Raw genomic sequence first — 14,217 nt, forward strand, 5'->3', positions numbered from 1 at the left:
CAAGACATTTCAGGGAAACTTCTTAGTATGAAGCTTACATGCTCAATTACGACATTTTCTATTATTAAATAATTTAACAGCACTATTTAAAATTAAATTAAAATGGTATAAAAGCAACAAATTTGGATGCGACACAAAAGCCAGTCACTATCCGAGGTATAAGATCTACTTTTTGACAAGTGTATATCTGGGCTTTAAAGTTAAATTATCAAAAGAGAAATTACAATTATTAGTATTGTAATGTTTTTGTTTTCTTCACCTAATTTTGACTATTATTAGCACAATTTTCAGTCTCTCTAAATCTTCCTCTGCTTACTTTGTTGGGCCATTGAAACCCCCATACACTGATAGATTCGGACATGGCTTTTGAATTCAAATAAAATACAGCAAAATCTAACTAAATTACAGAGATGGTGTTAAAACCAGAGAAAGTAGTAATTCTTTAAACTAAACATGATCATAAACAAACATAATTTGAATTACAAAGTCTCTCTCTGAGGTTACCAAAATATAATATGTAAAATTTGATAAATAGAAATGTTAATCTTGAAAATGGATAAATAAAATTTTCATTTTTAAATAAATCTTGTTTAAAAATATAAAAATCTAATATATCTTTAAAACTCTAAAACATAAATTAAAAGTAAATAACGGGAAAATAAATACTGTAAAAAATAATATATTTCTCAATTTTACCAAAATTAATATAATTTTGATGTGCGTAGCAATTTCAAGCAATAACTAAATGTGATTAATATTGGAAATTATAGTGCATAAAAATACACTATATTTCTGGATTTCTATCTTAACCGAGTTTCTTATGTGTTTAATTTGAATTTATCTAAATTTTTACGCTCCTAATTACTAGAAAACCTTACTCACTACTTTGAAATGAAGCATAACCATTTCTGGAAAAAATTTGTTAAACTTAAGCTACTTAAGTGCAATTAACATTTTTTTTCTTTCGTTTTAAAATTTAGGGTTTAATTAATATATCATTTGTAAAGGGAGTTTCCTAAAAGGTGGACAGAAAAACCATGATAACCTCGTTGAAAATTATCACACATTGCTAAAAGCAAAAATCAAAGGCAAACAATCAGTTTTGTCTTGAGGCCTAATATTAACATTGCTTCACTCTTTTCTAAGCAACCCAAAAAAAGTGATTTGGACAACTAGAAAATATTAAATTCTATAATTAATATCATCTACACAATAATTATTTTTTCATTTTGTTTTTAGTATTTCCATTTTAAGGCTATATACATTATAATGTATCTTAAATACTGCTATATATATATATTTATTTTAACAGAATGTTCTTAGGAATTGGATCAAACTTATTTGAGAAATTTGATTGGAATAATTTTTTTGTTCAAATCAATGTGAATCTTTTGTAGATAAAAATCTCAAAGAAATCATTTTTTTTTTATCAGAAAAATATTCATCTTCTGCTAATTATTGTAATGGAATATTTTCAAGGTTGTTTATTCGTTGAAGACCGGAAAGACTGGTTTCTGAATGCTGTCCTTAGCACGCATGCTTCTCATAAGTGGTTTGTGATATTGTAGCTCCTCTAACGAGTGTTGCCATAGCCAGCAGGAGTGGCAGTAATACTTGAAACATGCCATCTCACGGCAGAAAAAGATGCCTGGCTGTAATTGACACATGCTGCACATTGCATCTTCCAAATAAGGATCAATTTGTACCTGTGTTGGAATTAAAATATAGATTTCTGATTGCACGTTAGTTAGAAGTTTGTGGCCATATAGAAGCGTTTATAAAGGGAGAATTTAATTTGATAATGATCAAAAAACCTTTGAACGAAAAAGGGTTTACTTTTTAATGCAGTCGTCCTACCAGGGTTGGGGTTTAAACATTTTAGAAATAGTAATTCTAGATGGCAGGAATCAATGCTAGAGAACTAGTTTTACAGATTATTTCAGCAATTTAAAGGCACAACATGATATTGATGATATCAAAACAGGAGCTCGCTTCATCCCAGAATCTGTCCGGTGGAGTTCAAGAATATTAATATTGTTTGAATTTTTTATTTTAATTTATATATTTAGGCAAATTGCCAAGGACCATAAGCGAATCCATTCACTATCTTTCTTAAAGGTGGCAATCCTGTTCACAAGACATATACACAAGATGCTGTACATAAACAAAGTCTAGTATTACAAGTATTTGGGAGTGGAGTTGTAAATTTGTCATTAGAAAAAAATCCCAACATGATCGGACTTGGACCAAAGACCCTTGGATTGGTAGCCAAGCATCATAACCACCAAGCTACAACTCCACTCAATAAATAATAATAAATAATAAGTAATTCTGGTATTCTTAGGCATCAATGGATGTACTCACAGTTTTTCTGAACTTATTTGTTCTTATCTCAACAAAGGCCGTCTGAACTGCTCTCATGTAACATTTCATGTTATTAAATGTAACACGTCCTGAACCTGTATGATAATTTAAAGATTACAGTATCAAACATTTATCTAAGGATTCATTGATTGCACAAAAATATTTAGACATGAAAATATAGATTAGATGAAACACAGTATTTCTTTCACAGAAACTCGCCTCCATAAATCAACAATTGTAATATGAAGGGAATTGCATATATCAATTACTCTATTGTATTGATGTGTATGGGCTAAGATATAAGTAAACTAACCGATTGGATATTTGAACTTGTCTGTATCTATACCAGCATACACGACGCCTCCAAACAGGTCATTCATGGTATGGGCAAGACCCTCAGCATTCATCATGCCATGCAGAGCTCCGATGAACACGGTCTTGTTAATATCCAGTCGCTGTGAGGGACATCTTGCAAAGTTGCTGTCTGCTAGAATCCAAGGGATCACCTGGATCTATGACAAAAAGTAAACAAATTGGTTAGCAAATTTAGGATGCAGCTGATTGAGTGGCTGTTGGGAATTGTCCGTTTACGAGTTTGAATTTGCCAGGCTGATGCTGCTGCCAGTGTCAATTCTATCAATTTATCCATGATCATTTCACCCAAGTCTTTTATTTTTACCAACCTACGGTATGGCTTACCTCTTTGCATCTTGCGCGCTTGCTTGCAATTTTAAAATAATATCCTCCAGTTCGCAAATCCTGTCGGCATGAAGCAAGTAAAGTCTTTACAGCCCTGTCAGATTCCAACACAATGTACACATGACCTGTAAATGCAAATCAACATTTTCACATACATTGTTATATTAAAGCGGTAGGCATACTAAAAAAAGATGATATCTTACCTCAACAATATTATTTAAAGCAATAAATTCAGTAAATTACAATATTTTTAATATTACCCAATTTATGCATTGTTTTTTAATTATATTTTAAGGAATAATATTAATGTAAATAAAAATACGAATTTGTGATTTGTTCAAAGTATACGGGTGATATCAAATTGAAATACTCAGAGCAATTCTCCATTATAAAAATGAAAACAAATTAAGATATAATAGTATAACAATGAATTAAATGCAAACCAACATTTTCACATACATCAATTAAATAAGCATATGTAATTCACCCTAAATTTAGGATTTTAATCTAGAAAACTGAATGTCTTCACACCTCTGTTGATTTAAAGACATTGAAAATAATGTATTTGAATATTTTTATTTCATCTAACAAATAAAAATGCATGATTCAGGGCTAGTAGAAAATATACTTTTTATTTTATTCTCTAGCAAACCTTGGATAGTTGTAAAAAATGCAACTAGCAAAATGAGCAACTGAATATGTAAAGCAAGCAAATTTGTTGTTAAATTTTTGCTACAAATTTTTTAAAAATTACATCAGTAAGATTTGAACCCAAGAATATAAGCACATACTTTTTGTGTCATTAGCACAGAAAAAAAAATGATATCGTGATTCACCAGTTTAAAAAAACACCTGTTGAGAACACTACACAACACAATTGACACTTGGTTCAACCTTGAGGCCACTCACTTTAAAGGACCCTCTCAGACAACACAATATGAATATGAACAAAAAACATTATCAAGTTCAACCACAACATACACTTTATATAGGTCAGAACCGTTTTATTAAAAATTTATCCATCCACAAATCGATATAAAATTTGTTTTTATTTCCTTAAATTTAACAAATTTATTAAAAATAATAATATAATAACAAATACAATATTACCTATTTATGTTGATTTTTATTCTGGCTAATGGCCAGATATTATTAGCTGTCTTAGTAAATGTTTAGTTTCATTTATAAACAAGAATTGCAAAAAAAACACATTAAAAACAAGGTATTACTGAATATCTAAAATGTTTTTAATATTTTTGTATTTATAAATCACTTTGGTTCATTAAGTTAAGTTTGTATACAGTATATGGCCCCTCCTTTGGGACATCCCTAATCAGAGGACACCTAAGGAGGAAGACACATTTTCCCATGAAATATTGTATATATATACGTTACACCTTTATTCAGGGAACACTTTGTTGAGGGTAATTACCGTTAAATATATTGTAGATTATTGAAAAAAAAAACCAAATTACATTTTACAATCTCTTTAGACAAATAAATTGTTGGTTTACTGATCGTAAAACCAACCATTTTTCTGAGGCCTTGTCTTGTAAAGAGATGATTTGGATATTAATATTGAAATTTAATTTACGCTGAGTAATCTTATTTTGTGCATAAAGGCTTGGTTACGGAAGTATAGTTGAATATGAGTTGAATATCCCGGTGGTTTAGAATTACTTCCTGGGAGTGGAAATTATAGGGAAGCAAGCACAAATAGGTGTTGTTATACAGGTGATATTAAAGCGGTAGGCATACTAAAAAAAGATGATATCTTACCTCAACAATATTATTTAAAGCAATAAATTCAGTAAATTACAATATTTTTTAATATTACCCAATTTATGCATTGTTTTTTAATTATATTTTAAGGAATAATATTAATGTAAATAAAAATACGAATTTGTGATTTGTTCAAAGTATACGGGTGATATCAAATTGAAATACTCAGAGCAATTCTCCATTATAAAAATGAAAACAAATTAAGATATAATATAACAATGAATTAAGAATTTGCTATTAGATATTTTATCTAATACAGTAAAACCCCTATTAAGGGGACACCTTCAGAACCCAACAAAACGTCCCTTATTGTGGTTGTCCCTTGAATAATGGTTGGCTTTAGAGTTAAACCATATTGTCCCCTTGTTTATTTATGAGAAAATGTCCTCTAATAGGGGTCTCCCCTGAATAGGGGAGTGCCAAATTAGGGGCTTGAAAGTGAAACTGTTAGAAATCCAATTTACACTTCAATTCAATTCAATTCAATTAAAACTTTATTATCCCCATGGGGAAACTCTGTTGGCCTTTTCAAAAGTACAGTACATACAAATATAAAATGGATACAGTACATAAAATATAAAATACGATAAAAAAAGCCATACAAAATATACATATAAAATCCTAAAAAGTCGATTTAAAATACTACAAAAAATAAAACTAGCGCATAAAATACGATTATACGATTATATAATGAATGATATTATCATTCATTATATAATCGTATAGCGGCAGGGACGAATGAATTGCCATATCTATTTGTTTTAATTTTTCTTTGAAGGAGTCTGTCACAACGTTGACTTTTGTTAAATTTATAGTGCAGAGGATGAGCGTGGTCTTTTAAAATAATTTTCAATTTTTTAATTACTAATTCCTTATATAAAACTTCAGGTTGAATTTGTTCAGAGCCTACTATTCTACTGCCTTGTTTAACTATTTTATTAAGTAAAAGTCTATCTTTAAAACGTGAATTACCATAATAACATATTAGGCAAAAACTAAGTACACTGTTTAAGATAGAAGTATAAAAAAGTTGTAAAATAGTACGGTCAATCTTAAAAGAGTTTAATTTGCGTAGAAAGAAGAGACGTTTTTGTAATTTATTGTATATGCACCTACTATTTGCATCAAATTTAAGTTTATTATCAATTTCAACCCCTAAATATTTGTAAGTTTTACACTTGTTAATCCTGTAGTCATTGTCATTGTGTCCTTTTTCTTCTTCCTTTAAAAACCATTAATATTTTATATGATTTTAAATTTCCTAAAGATGTTTGCTTCTGTGTTGCCTATAATGGACAGTGTACAAAGGCCTCAGCATTTTTAATCGCATTAGATAATAGTGAAAGTGAATGAATAACCACTTCACAAACCATTAATTACTAAAGTAAACATTTTCTTTACAGTACAATTATTAGACCTAAACTAATACTACGGTCAAATCTTTAAGCAGGACACCACAATGTAAAAGTAGTAGTATTTAAAAGAGAATTTGGCAACTTCAGAACATTCATTCTGGTTTTGAAGAATATCTGGTTTCCATGGAGGTTGTTAAGTCCGAGATTACATTCTGAGTAGTTACATTTATAAACTAATGTACAAATTAACTAAACACACAGTAGTAAAGGGTCTTTCATGGTTAAAGCATTAAATATGTTTTTTTTTGTTGGATATATGCCATTGTAATGTCACATGATAGTTACTTCACTTTGACCAAACAATTGGATCATAAAACAAATAATTTACCTGAAAAAACTGTAATTTAAAGCAAAAAATTGAAAAAAAAATGAAAAAAGTTGAATTGGCTGCCAGCCAATGTTTTTGGTTGAATTTAACTGTTATTTTATTATTTTATAAGTTTTTTCTATGGAAGTGATGGCCTAGTCAAAGTCTGATTTTAATAATCTTTATTATTCATGTTTTTAGGGGACACTATACATCTTTAATAGTGTATAACATTTAAATAATTTCTAATATTATTATCTTTTCAAAATATGCAAGCACGGAACTTTACTACGGAAACGGCTATAAATCCAATTGCTTCTCTATAAAGGATTGAGTGTTTAATTCACACAGAAATTTGTTAGCTAAGGTGCTTTGATCCTCTATATGTGCTTTGATCAGCACATATAGAGGATTTCCTGCATGCTTTCATACCTGGCTTTCTTTTTATTGGTTAACAGAATTAGTCCCTAAAACTATGAGCCACGGCCCAAATTTGGGTGCAGTTGGGCCGCAGGTTGGTCCCAGGAAGAGTATTTTTACAGGCCGTGAAATAAAAAGTTAGCAGAATTCTGGTTTAATGTGCTCAAAAAGTTGTCGATACCGTACTCGCTCTAATATGTGTTTGGACAATTTACACAAACAGAATTATAATAATTTATAAAAGTATCAAAATCGAACTTTAATATCAACTCTCATCTGAAAATATGAATTTAGCGTTAAAAAAAAATACATAAACGTAAAGATATTACTATGGCATTGAAACAGCCAGATAAACCATAATTGTAGAATGTTTAATCCATGTCCTTGACAATTTCTTTAAAGTTCAACATTGATGGTAATATAGCTTGTGGTCTTACCTTTTGGCATAGATTTGGAATTATCCTCCTTACCAGGCCAATCAACCCTCACATTTCCAAACTGACTAAAAGCAGCAACTAGGCCAGCTATTTAAGAAATTGAATAAGAGTTTATTAGTCCATAACAATGTGGTTTAAGTAAAGTTCATTGAAATGAATGATTTTAAAATATTGCTAAAAATAGGGGAAAATGGAAAAAAAAAAATTCTTTAAAAAACCTACAGGATTTACTATTATCAGACATGTGAAATTGTATTTGCTTAATAATTTAAAACCTATTATAATATTATTAAAAAAATTAAACTTTATTTGTTCCAAAACTAGAAGTACATGGAAAAATCGATTCACACAACAAAGCATACAGTATATAAAAAGTATGATAAAATCCGTTTATTAATATAAAATATTTCATTATTTTAATTTATTAATTATACTCCATTGAGATCCAGTCACTGATACCAACAGCATTGTCATTTGTTCAGTAATTTGCCTTTGGATATATATATAATTCTGTATAATTAACACTACCAAATGACTAATTATTAATAGCTCATTAATAACTAACAAAATCATTTACAGTGCATCAACATTTCAAATATGTATTGTGCTTCTGCAAAGGTCCCAGAACGTATTAAAGAGTAACAAACACTAACAGAGTTGATCATATCACAACATGTTTTAAAAATGCACAAACCTATAGTTTCAATTTCATACTGTGTAGTAATGGGTTTTGTTTGTGTAAAGGTAAATAATCTGTATCTTGTATTATCGAAACAGTTTATGAGCGTAATTATGTTATGAATTATATTATTACAGTGTGATAATATGTATAATTTTTTTTATCAGATTGAGTGGTTCAATTTTCACTATTTTAAGATCTACCGGATAAAATTTGATGAGGATTTTTTAAGGTCAGAAACAGATGCAATTGTTAAGTATTTCCTGTTAGTTACTGATCTTGCAACTTTTCTAGGAATAGGGTCAATACTGATATAGATAATAAGTAAGTGATATAAATGATATACTATCATAATTTAAATTTATTTAAATTATTACAGAGTCGCACATCCTTTGATATTACTTTCACAGCACTTTTGTTACAGTGTCTAAGATCTAAACAATGTTAAAAAAGAGAGGATTTTTTTTCTTTTTATTTTGTGTTAATGATATGAATTCTTGCAAAAAATACTAATGGGCCAAATAAAATAAAATATAGAATTAATTATAATATGTATACATATTTTTATATACAAAGTATAAATCTAAATAAATGTCTAGATAAATGTATAGAACCAACTATGTTAATCATTGTATGATACAAGTCATGGTAACCTGATGCTTAGATAAAAATGTATGATTGCAATAACATGTATTGTAATCTTTTACGAGAACCTTACCTTCTGTAATATCCCATGGCACTCCTCCAATAAACACCTTACAGGAGTAGCTTGGATTCTTGCACTGTTTGGGTGGAAGTTGCCCAGTCCAGGCGAGCATTGGGTTACATAAGGCTACAATTTAGAACATTACAACATCTTGGTCATTAATTTGAGGATTAATAATACTAATAGGCTAACTATATTGTCTCTTTCATTCTTACTTCTGTATGAACAAATTCAAATACATTTCCATGCAAGATTTTGGTAAACTAAAAAAGATAAAAATAATTATTGTGCAAAGATTCAGACAATTTTGTTACCTGCTGCATTTCTATTCATTCTTGCGAGTTTTTCAATTCCATATGGATCAGTTCCATGTCCCTTGGGAGAGTTTGTATTCTCCATTTGGAAGCTCATGGGAACTTGAGATGTGTTATAGTTGGGGATGTTATTGTTAATATAGTGCTGGGATGGATGCAGTTGTTTCTGTAGATTTGTTGCGATGGGGGCACTCATTGCAATTGGCATTTCTTGGCTCATAGTACAGGTACCAAGATGATTTGGAATGCTTGTACAGGTGGGTTGCTTTGGAATATTGCAATTCTGCTCAAGTTTGAGACTTTCCTGTAAAATATATTATAATTTTATAGCATTTTTTCACAACTTCACAAGACTGTACAAGAAAATGTTCCCTGTTCAATGTGATCTTTCACAGAGAAATATACAGTTACAATTAATTCAATATTAACTTTATTTAAAAGTAATTGTTTTAAGTGTAATTTAACAAAACATAATATTAATTAATTAGTAGTTTATTGATATTAATTATAATATAGGAAATGATTAAAGTTGATAAAACTACAAAGTATATTGTTTAAAAATTATAATAATAATATTTGAAATCTTACCATTTTCATCACAATTTCTTGCAAGCGGTTTATATGTAAATTGTTATTTCCCAAGCTATGTTCCGATCCCTCAGAGCCAACTCCACTTGTGTCTGAATCCGATGGACTCATGCATCTTGCACGATCCTGTTGGCTCAGTGGTGAGAAAGCAGAATCCCAAAGACTGGAAGTGTCACTTTGAGGACTGTTATGAGCACACTTTTTCTTGCACAAAATGTCTGCTACCTCAGCATTACCAGCATCCGAAATTGATGAAAGTGAACCGTTTAAATAGCTATCAATCTTAGCCAGTGTCATCGCATCCTTTGGATTTGAACATTGAGAGTAAGGGCTCCACATTGCTGAAGATAGCGGTGATTTTGGAATGTTAACATCATCACTTATTTGTGGTGGTGATTGCTGTATCAAAGCACTTGCCATAGTTGTCTGTTTTTGTTCAGAATGTTGAAGATCGTCTGATAAAATGTTGGTAATATTGCTTAGGAATGGAAGACAGCCAATTTCATTTAATTCACATTGATCTGTAATATAAAAGAGAAAGGTTTCATAATGATGGTTGAACTTTTTAGCCAATTTACTTCACTTCAAACAACAATAATGAATGTGGCCTAGCTAGGAGGGCCTAGCTAGGGCCTACAATATTGGCAACTTTTACTTTACCTGGAATGTTAGATCGAAGTACAGAAGTGGCTTTTGAATCACTAACGATAGTGGTCGTTGTATCACTACAGCTTCCACAAACATTAACGTTAGGCCTAGCTAATGGCGACGAAAAATCTGAACTCCTTCGTCGGCCTGTTCCTACAGCTAGTTGTCGATCATCACACGTAACTGGTAGAGCAGTTTTGTCGGCTTCTTCCAGATTGTTGTCTGATGATGATGTTGTACCTCCAGTGCATACAGCAACAACAGGAGCAGAACGAAGATGTCTAGGTTTTGAATTACTTCTCAAAACGTCCACGGATTGTCCAGTCGGAGCTGCACTGTTTTGTGAAACTATTTGTTGTCGATAATATAACTGATGTTGACGCTGTTTACCTGACCAGTGTTGATAGTCTTGTTCGATGGTCGACTTCTGTCTCTCTACAACAGCAGCAGAAGGTAGAGTTCTGCGTCGAAGGAAGTCGTCGGCCGCGGCTGCGGATTCGGTACAAGAATTTGCACTCAAATCGAGGTTGTTGCTCAGTAGAGAGTTAATGTCGTGAAAATAAACTTTATTGCTACAGTTTTGAGATGCGCAGCAATTGTAAAGTTGACGATACTAAATAAACAAAATAAGGAGATAATTAGTTGCGTTTGGAAACAGTAACATCTGAAAACTGTGTGCAACACTGCTGGTAAATATTAACCAATCAGTGTACTTCACATAACTACAACTTATTAATATTCATTAGGATTATTCTATTTTTTGGTAGAAACATTTTAGAAACTGATACACCTGCGTTATCTGTTCATAAATAATGATTATAATATTACAACCACTATAATAATTTGAAGTAACATACAATGTACAAATTCACATTATTTCCGGATTAATTTGGTAACTATTCATTTTGCAATTATTCATTAATGGAATAGTCCAAACTATAACTAAACTAACATTTTAAAATGATGGCGCACTATTCAAACTTTTTTTCTCATCGCGTGACTTTTTGCCGGTATACGAAAAAAAAAAAATACGAAATACGAAAATATAATGTAATACACATGATATAGGAAAAATAGAGTTAGGCCTAATTTTATGCTCATTATTTTTCGTCTAACCCCATAGCTAACGCATACGAAGCTAACTCCAGGGATGGTTATTATCTCAAGAGATAAATCAATTATTGCATGTTTTAAATCTAAATGTAAAAATCCGAAAGCGGTGAACGAATGTTAAACAATGGCTCGTTAAAAAGCAAAGTGACTTTCGGGAAATAATTGAGCTCCGCTCTCTTTTTTTTTTTCAATAAATGGCCGAACGTCTTCCCCTCCTGGGTACATTGAAAAGGAATCGGCCATCTGCAAACCAGGCTACTATTGATACCTTTTGAGAGAATAGGCAATTTTCGATTTTCGACGACTGACGACGCATTGAGGTGGTGTCGTCTGCCGTGGATTAGGGTGAGGAGGAAGCACGTCCAAAAATATGAACTAACTTGCTCATAGGCCGTCGAAATTAAACCAATCTCTAACTAGAAAGACACTCCGAGAGTGCATACCTCCGCCTACTGTAAAATTCTCCTACATAAGATTTCTCCGGTAAAAAAGAATTATTTTATATATATTTTTTTTTTATAAATATTTTATATATATTTGTCTCTGTCTTAATGTTGTTTGTGATTTAGGCTAATTTCACTACAAGTATGTGTATGCTAGTTTGGTGTAATGGTTATGTAACAAGCCTTTCAATTAACAATAGCTTCAGTTGACTAATCAAAGGAGTGAATTTGAAAAGAAATAGGTTTTTTAAACTACTCGCATCAAAAAAACGTGCACATTAAATCAAATTATGTTTTAAATTTACAAATCACAAATTATACCTCTTGCCTTTTGTACAAAAATGAAGATTTTTGGACAAGTAGTTCTCGAGAAAATGCAATTTTAGTTTATTTGTTACTTTAAGACTGCTCGCCGGCTTTTGGGAAATTCTGTCCTATCTTTTAACACTAGCAGGTCTGAACAGTATACCGAAAAAGTGGTCCAGAATTGGGACCATGGTCCCAAATGGTCCCAAAATTTAATGGAATGGTCCTTGACCACACATATCTATCCGTAAATTCATTTTGGTAAAGATCTTGTAATTACTTTTTGAGTAATCCTGCTAACAAACAAACAAACACACGCTACCGATTACATATACCTCCTTGGCGGAGGTAAACTATGAGGTTCGATGACGGGAGAAAATAAATAAAATGAGTTTCTATATATGACATGACAAAATGTGCTTACACCGGATCCAAAATAATTTGCTTTGATTTTTAGTGTATAACATGACAGTTTGTGCTATTCTTTTCGTTAGGTGTGTCCTAGTGACAAAAAGCCACATTTTGGACATAACAAAATATCAAGAATGTCTATGATTTCAATCCTTTACAGCATTTTAGTGGCTGTTCGAGTAAATCTCCAATATGGGTCCAAATAGTTTTGCCTCTTAAACAATGACAGGGATCTGTGTAAAAATATCTAAGCGATCGAACTCGATTGAGCACACTGAGCATGCAGCAGCAATAAGCGCGGGTTAATACAAGCAAAGCCGGGGGAAAACAATCATGTCCTAAGCCTTACCATCATCTCTTGACGTGGATCCATTGCAAACGCAGCGGCGTGGTTGCAACAGTTCTTTCGAAATAATGACTATATAGGGGCTACAAAAATAATCCTTGTCAACGATGGCTTATTCAACGCACAAATGTAATGTTTTGAAACTCGCTCCAGCCGTAATAATGTTCTTGTGAGTGGAATCACTCATGTATACCTAATGAATATCAGTGTGTCTTTTGTTATTCAAAGTGTACACGTTAAACACCTGGTTGACCATTACGTTACAATTCGATCTTGATGTTTCTTCAAATGATTACGTAACTCTGTATTTGTTTAATCGCGGTGGTGGTTATTTCCTCGCATTTACAATCGAAATACTAGTAAAGTTACGTTAATATTGTATACCTGTTTTTAGAAATACTAATTATAAAACTAAAACAAATATAATTATTATAAACGCTAGTCATTATACATTTTTATGTATTCAATTAGATTTTTTTAAACCATCTGAACATGTGCAGGTTCTGAGATTTTTAAAATGTAAAAGGTCAATTTCCGGTCAACTAACGGTGTATATTATTACACTTTTGTGACTATCAATTATTGCCCAAATACATCGAAATAAAATAGAAACAGACTCTATGTGTTTCTACGCGGTTTTCCGCTTAGTAATACTGTCAGTGTAAATTTGAACGGTCTTATATTATACTCAGACGATCGTCGAAGAACCAAAGTTGTGTGACGATATAGAGGGCGCCCTTAAATAAAAACACAGAATTGTTGCGCGAGCAGGATAATAAATATTTCAATAAAATAACTATTTTCAATATTTCAACAATCAGAATTAAAATAAACAAATAATATCATCTGTTTGCAGATGGTAAAACTGTGACTACTTAATTGTTTTGTTTTCTTTTTATTCATTTTTTGAAAATGGAAAGTAATTTATCTTTATAAATTATAAAAATCATGGAGGTATTCTAATTTCTTTGGCGAGTGAAAAAATGGCACAAATATCTATATGTGTACCACGTGACACTAATATTCAATAAAAACGTCACAAAATTAAAGTTCAATATAAGTTACTCATCTGTCTATGATGTCTATGATGTATTTAATATGACTCAATCTCAATCTCAAAATATTACAGTATTAGAAATAATTGATATTAATAATTTATTATTCTTCTGTATATTCTTTTAAATATATAATAATAATACAATGTTTATAAGCACTTTACACCAAAAAATGATCCATAAA

The 14,217-nt window shown here is 31.1% G+C and overlaps 1 protein-coding gene across 1 annotated transcript; it reads right to left on the bottom strand.

Moving 5' to 3' along the window:
* Positions 1-1,452: 1,452 nt before the first annotated feature.
* LOC140039600 (cytoplasmic polyadenylation element-binding protein 1-like) lies at positions 1,453-11,019 on the bottom strand. Its single transcript, XM_072085219.1, has 9 exons — positions 10,372-11,019; positions 9,712-10,232; positions 9,124-9,427; positions 8,822-8,935; positions 7,425-7,511; positions 3,064-3,188; positions 2,678-2,876; positions 2,365-2,459; positions 1,453-1,706 (listed from the first exon to the last, which is right to left on the bottom strand). The coding sequence occupies exons 2-9, from the start codon at positions 10,129-10,131 to the stop codon at positions 1,485-1,487; spliced, it is 1,566 nt and encodes a 521-aa protein (XP_071941320.1). The 5' UTR covers positions 10,132-10,232; positions 10,372-11,019; the 3' UTR covers positions 1,453-1,484.
* Between the last annotated feature and the right edge of the window lie 3,198 nt (positions 11,020-14,217).

Source organism: Antedon mediterranea, chromosome 2, assembly GCF_964355755.1.
Source record: "Antedon mediterranea chromosome 2, ecAntMedi1.1, whole genome shotgun sequence".
NCBI lineage: Eukaryota > Metazoa > Echinodermata > Crinoidea > Comatulida > Antedonidae > Antedon > Antedon mediterranea.

Bases quoted from the DNA above. Each gene is read 5' to 3' on its own strand.
- LOC140039600 (XM_072085219.1), bottom strand. From the start codon at position 10,131: ATGGCAAGTGCTTTGATACAGCAATCACCACCACAAATAAGTGATGAT. The intron at 2,460-2,677 runs GTTAGTTTACTT...ATTATCATACAG, and splicing joins CAAGTTCAAATATCCAATCG to GTTCAGGACGTGTTACATTT. The intron at 1,707-2,364 runs GTGAGTACATCC...ATTCCAACACAG, and splicing joins CAAATAAGTTCAGAAAAACT to GTACAAATTGATCCTTATTT.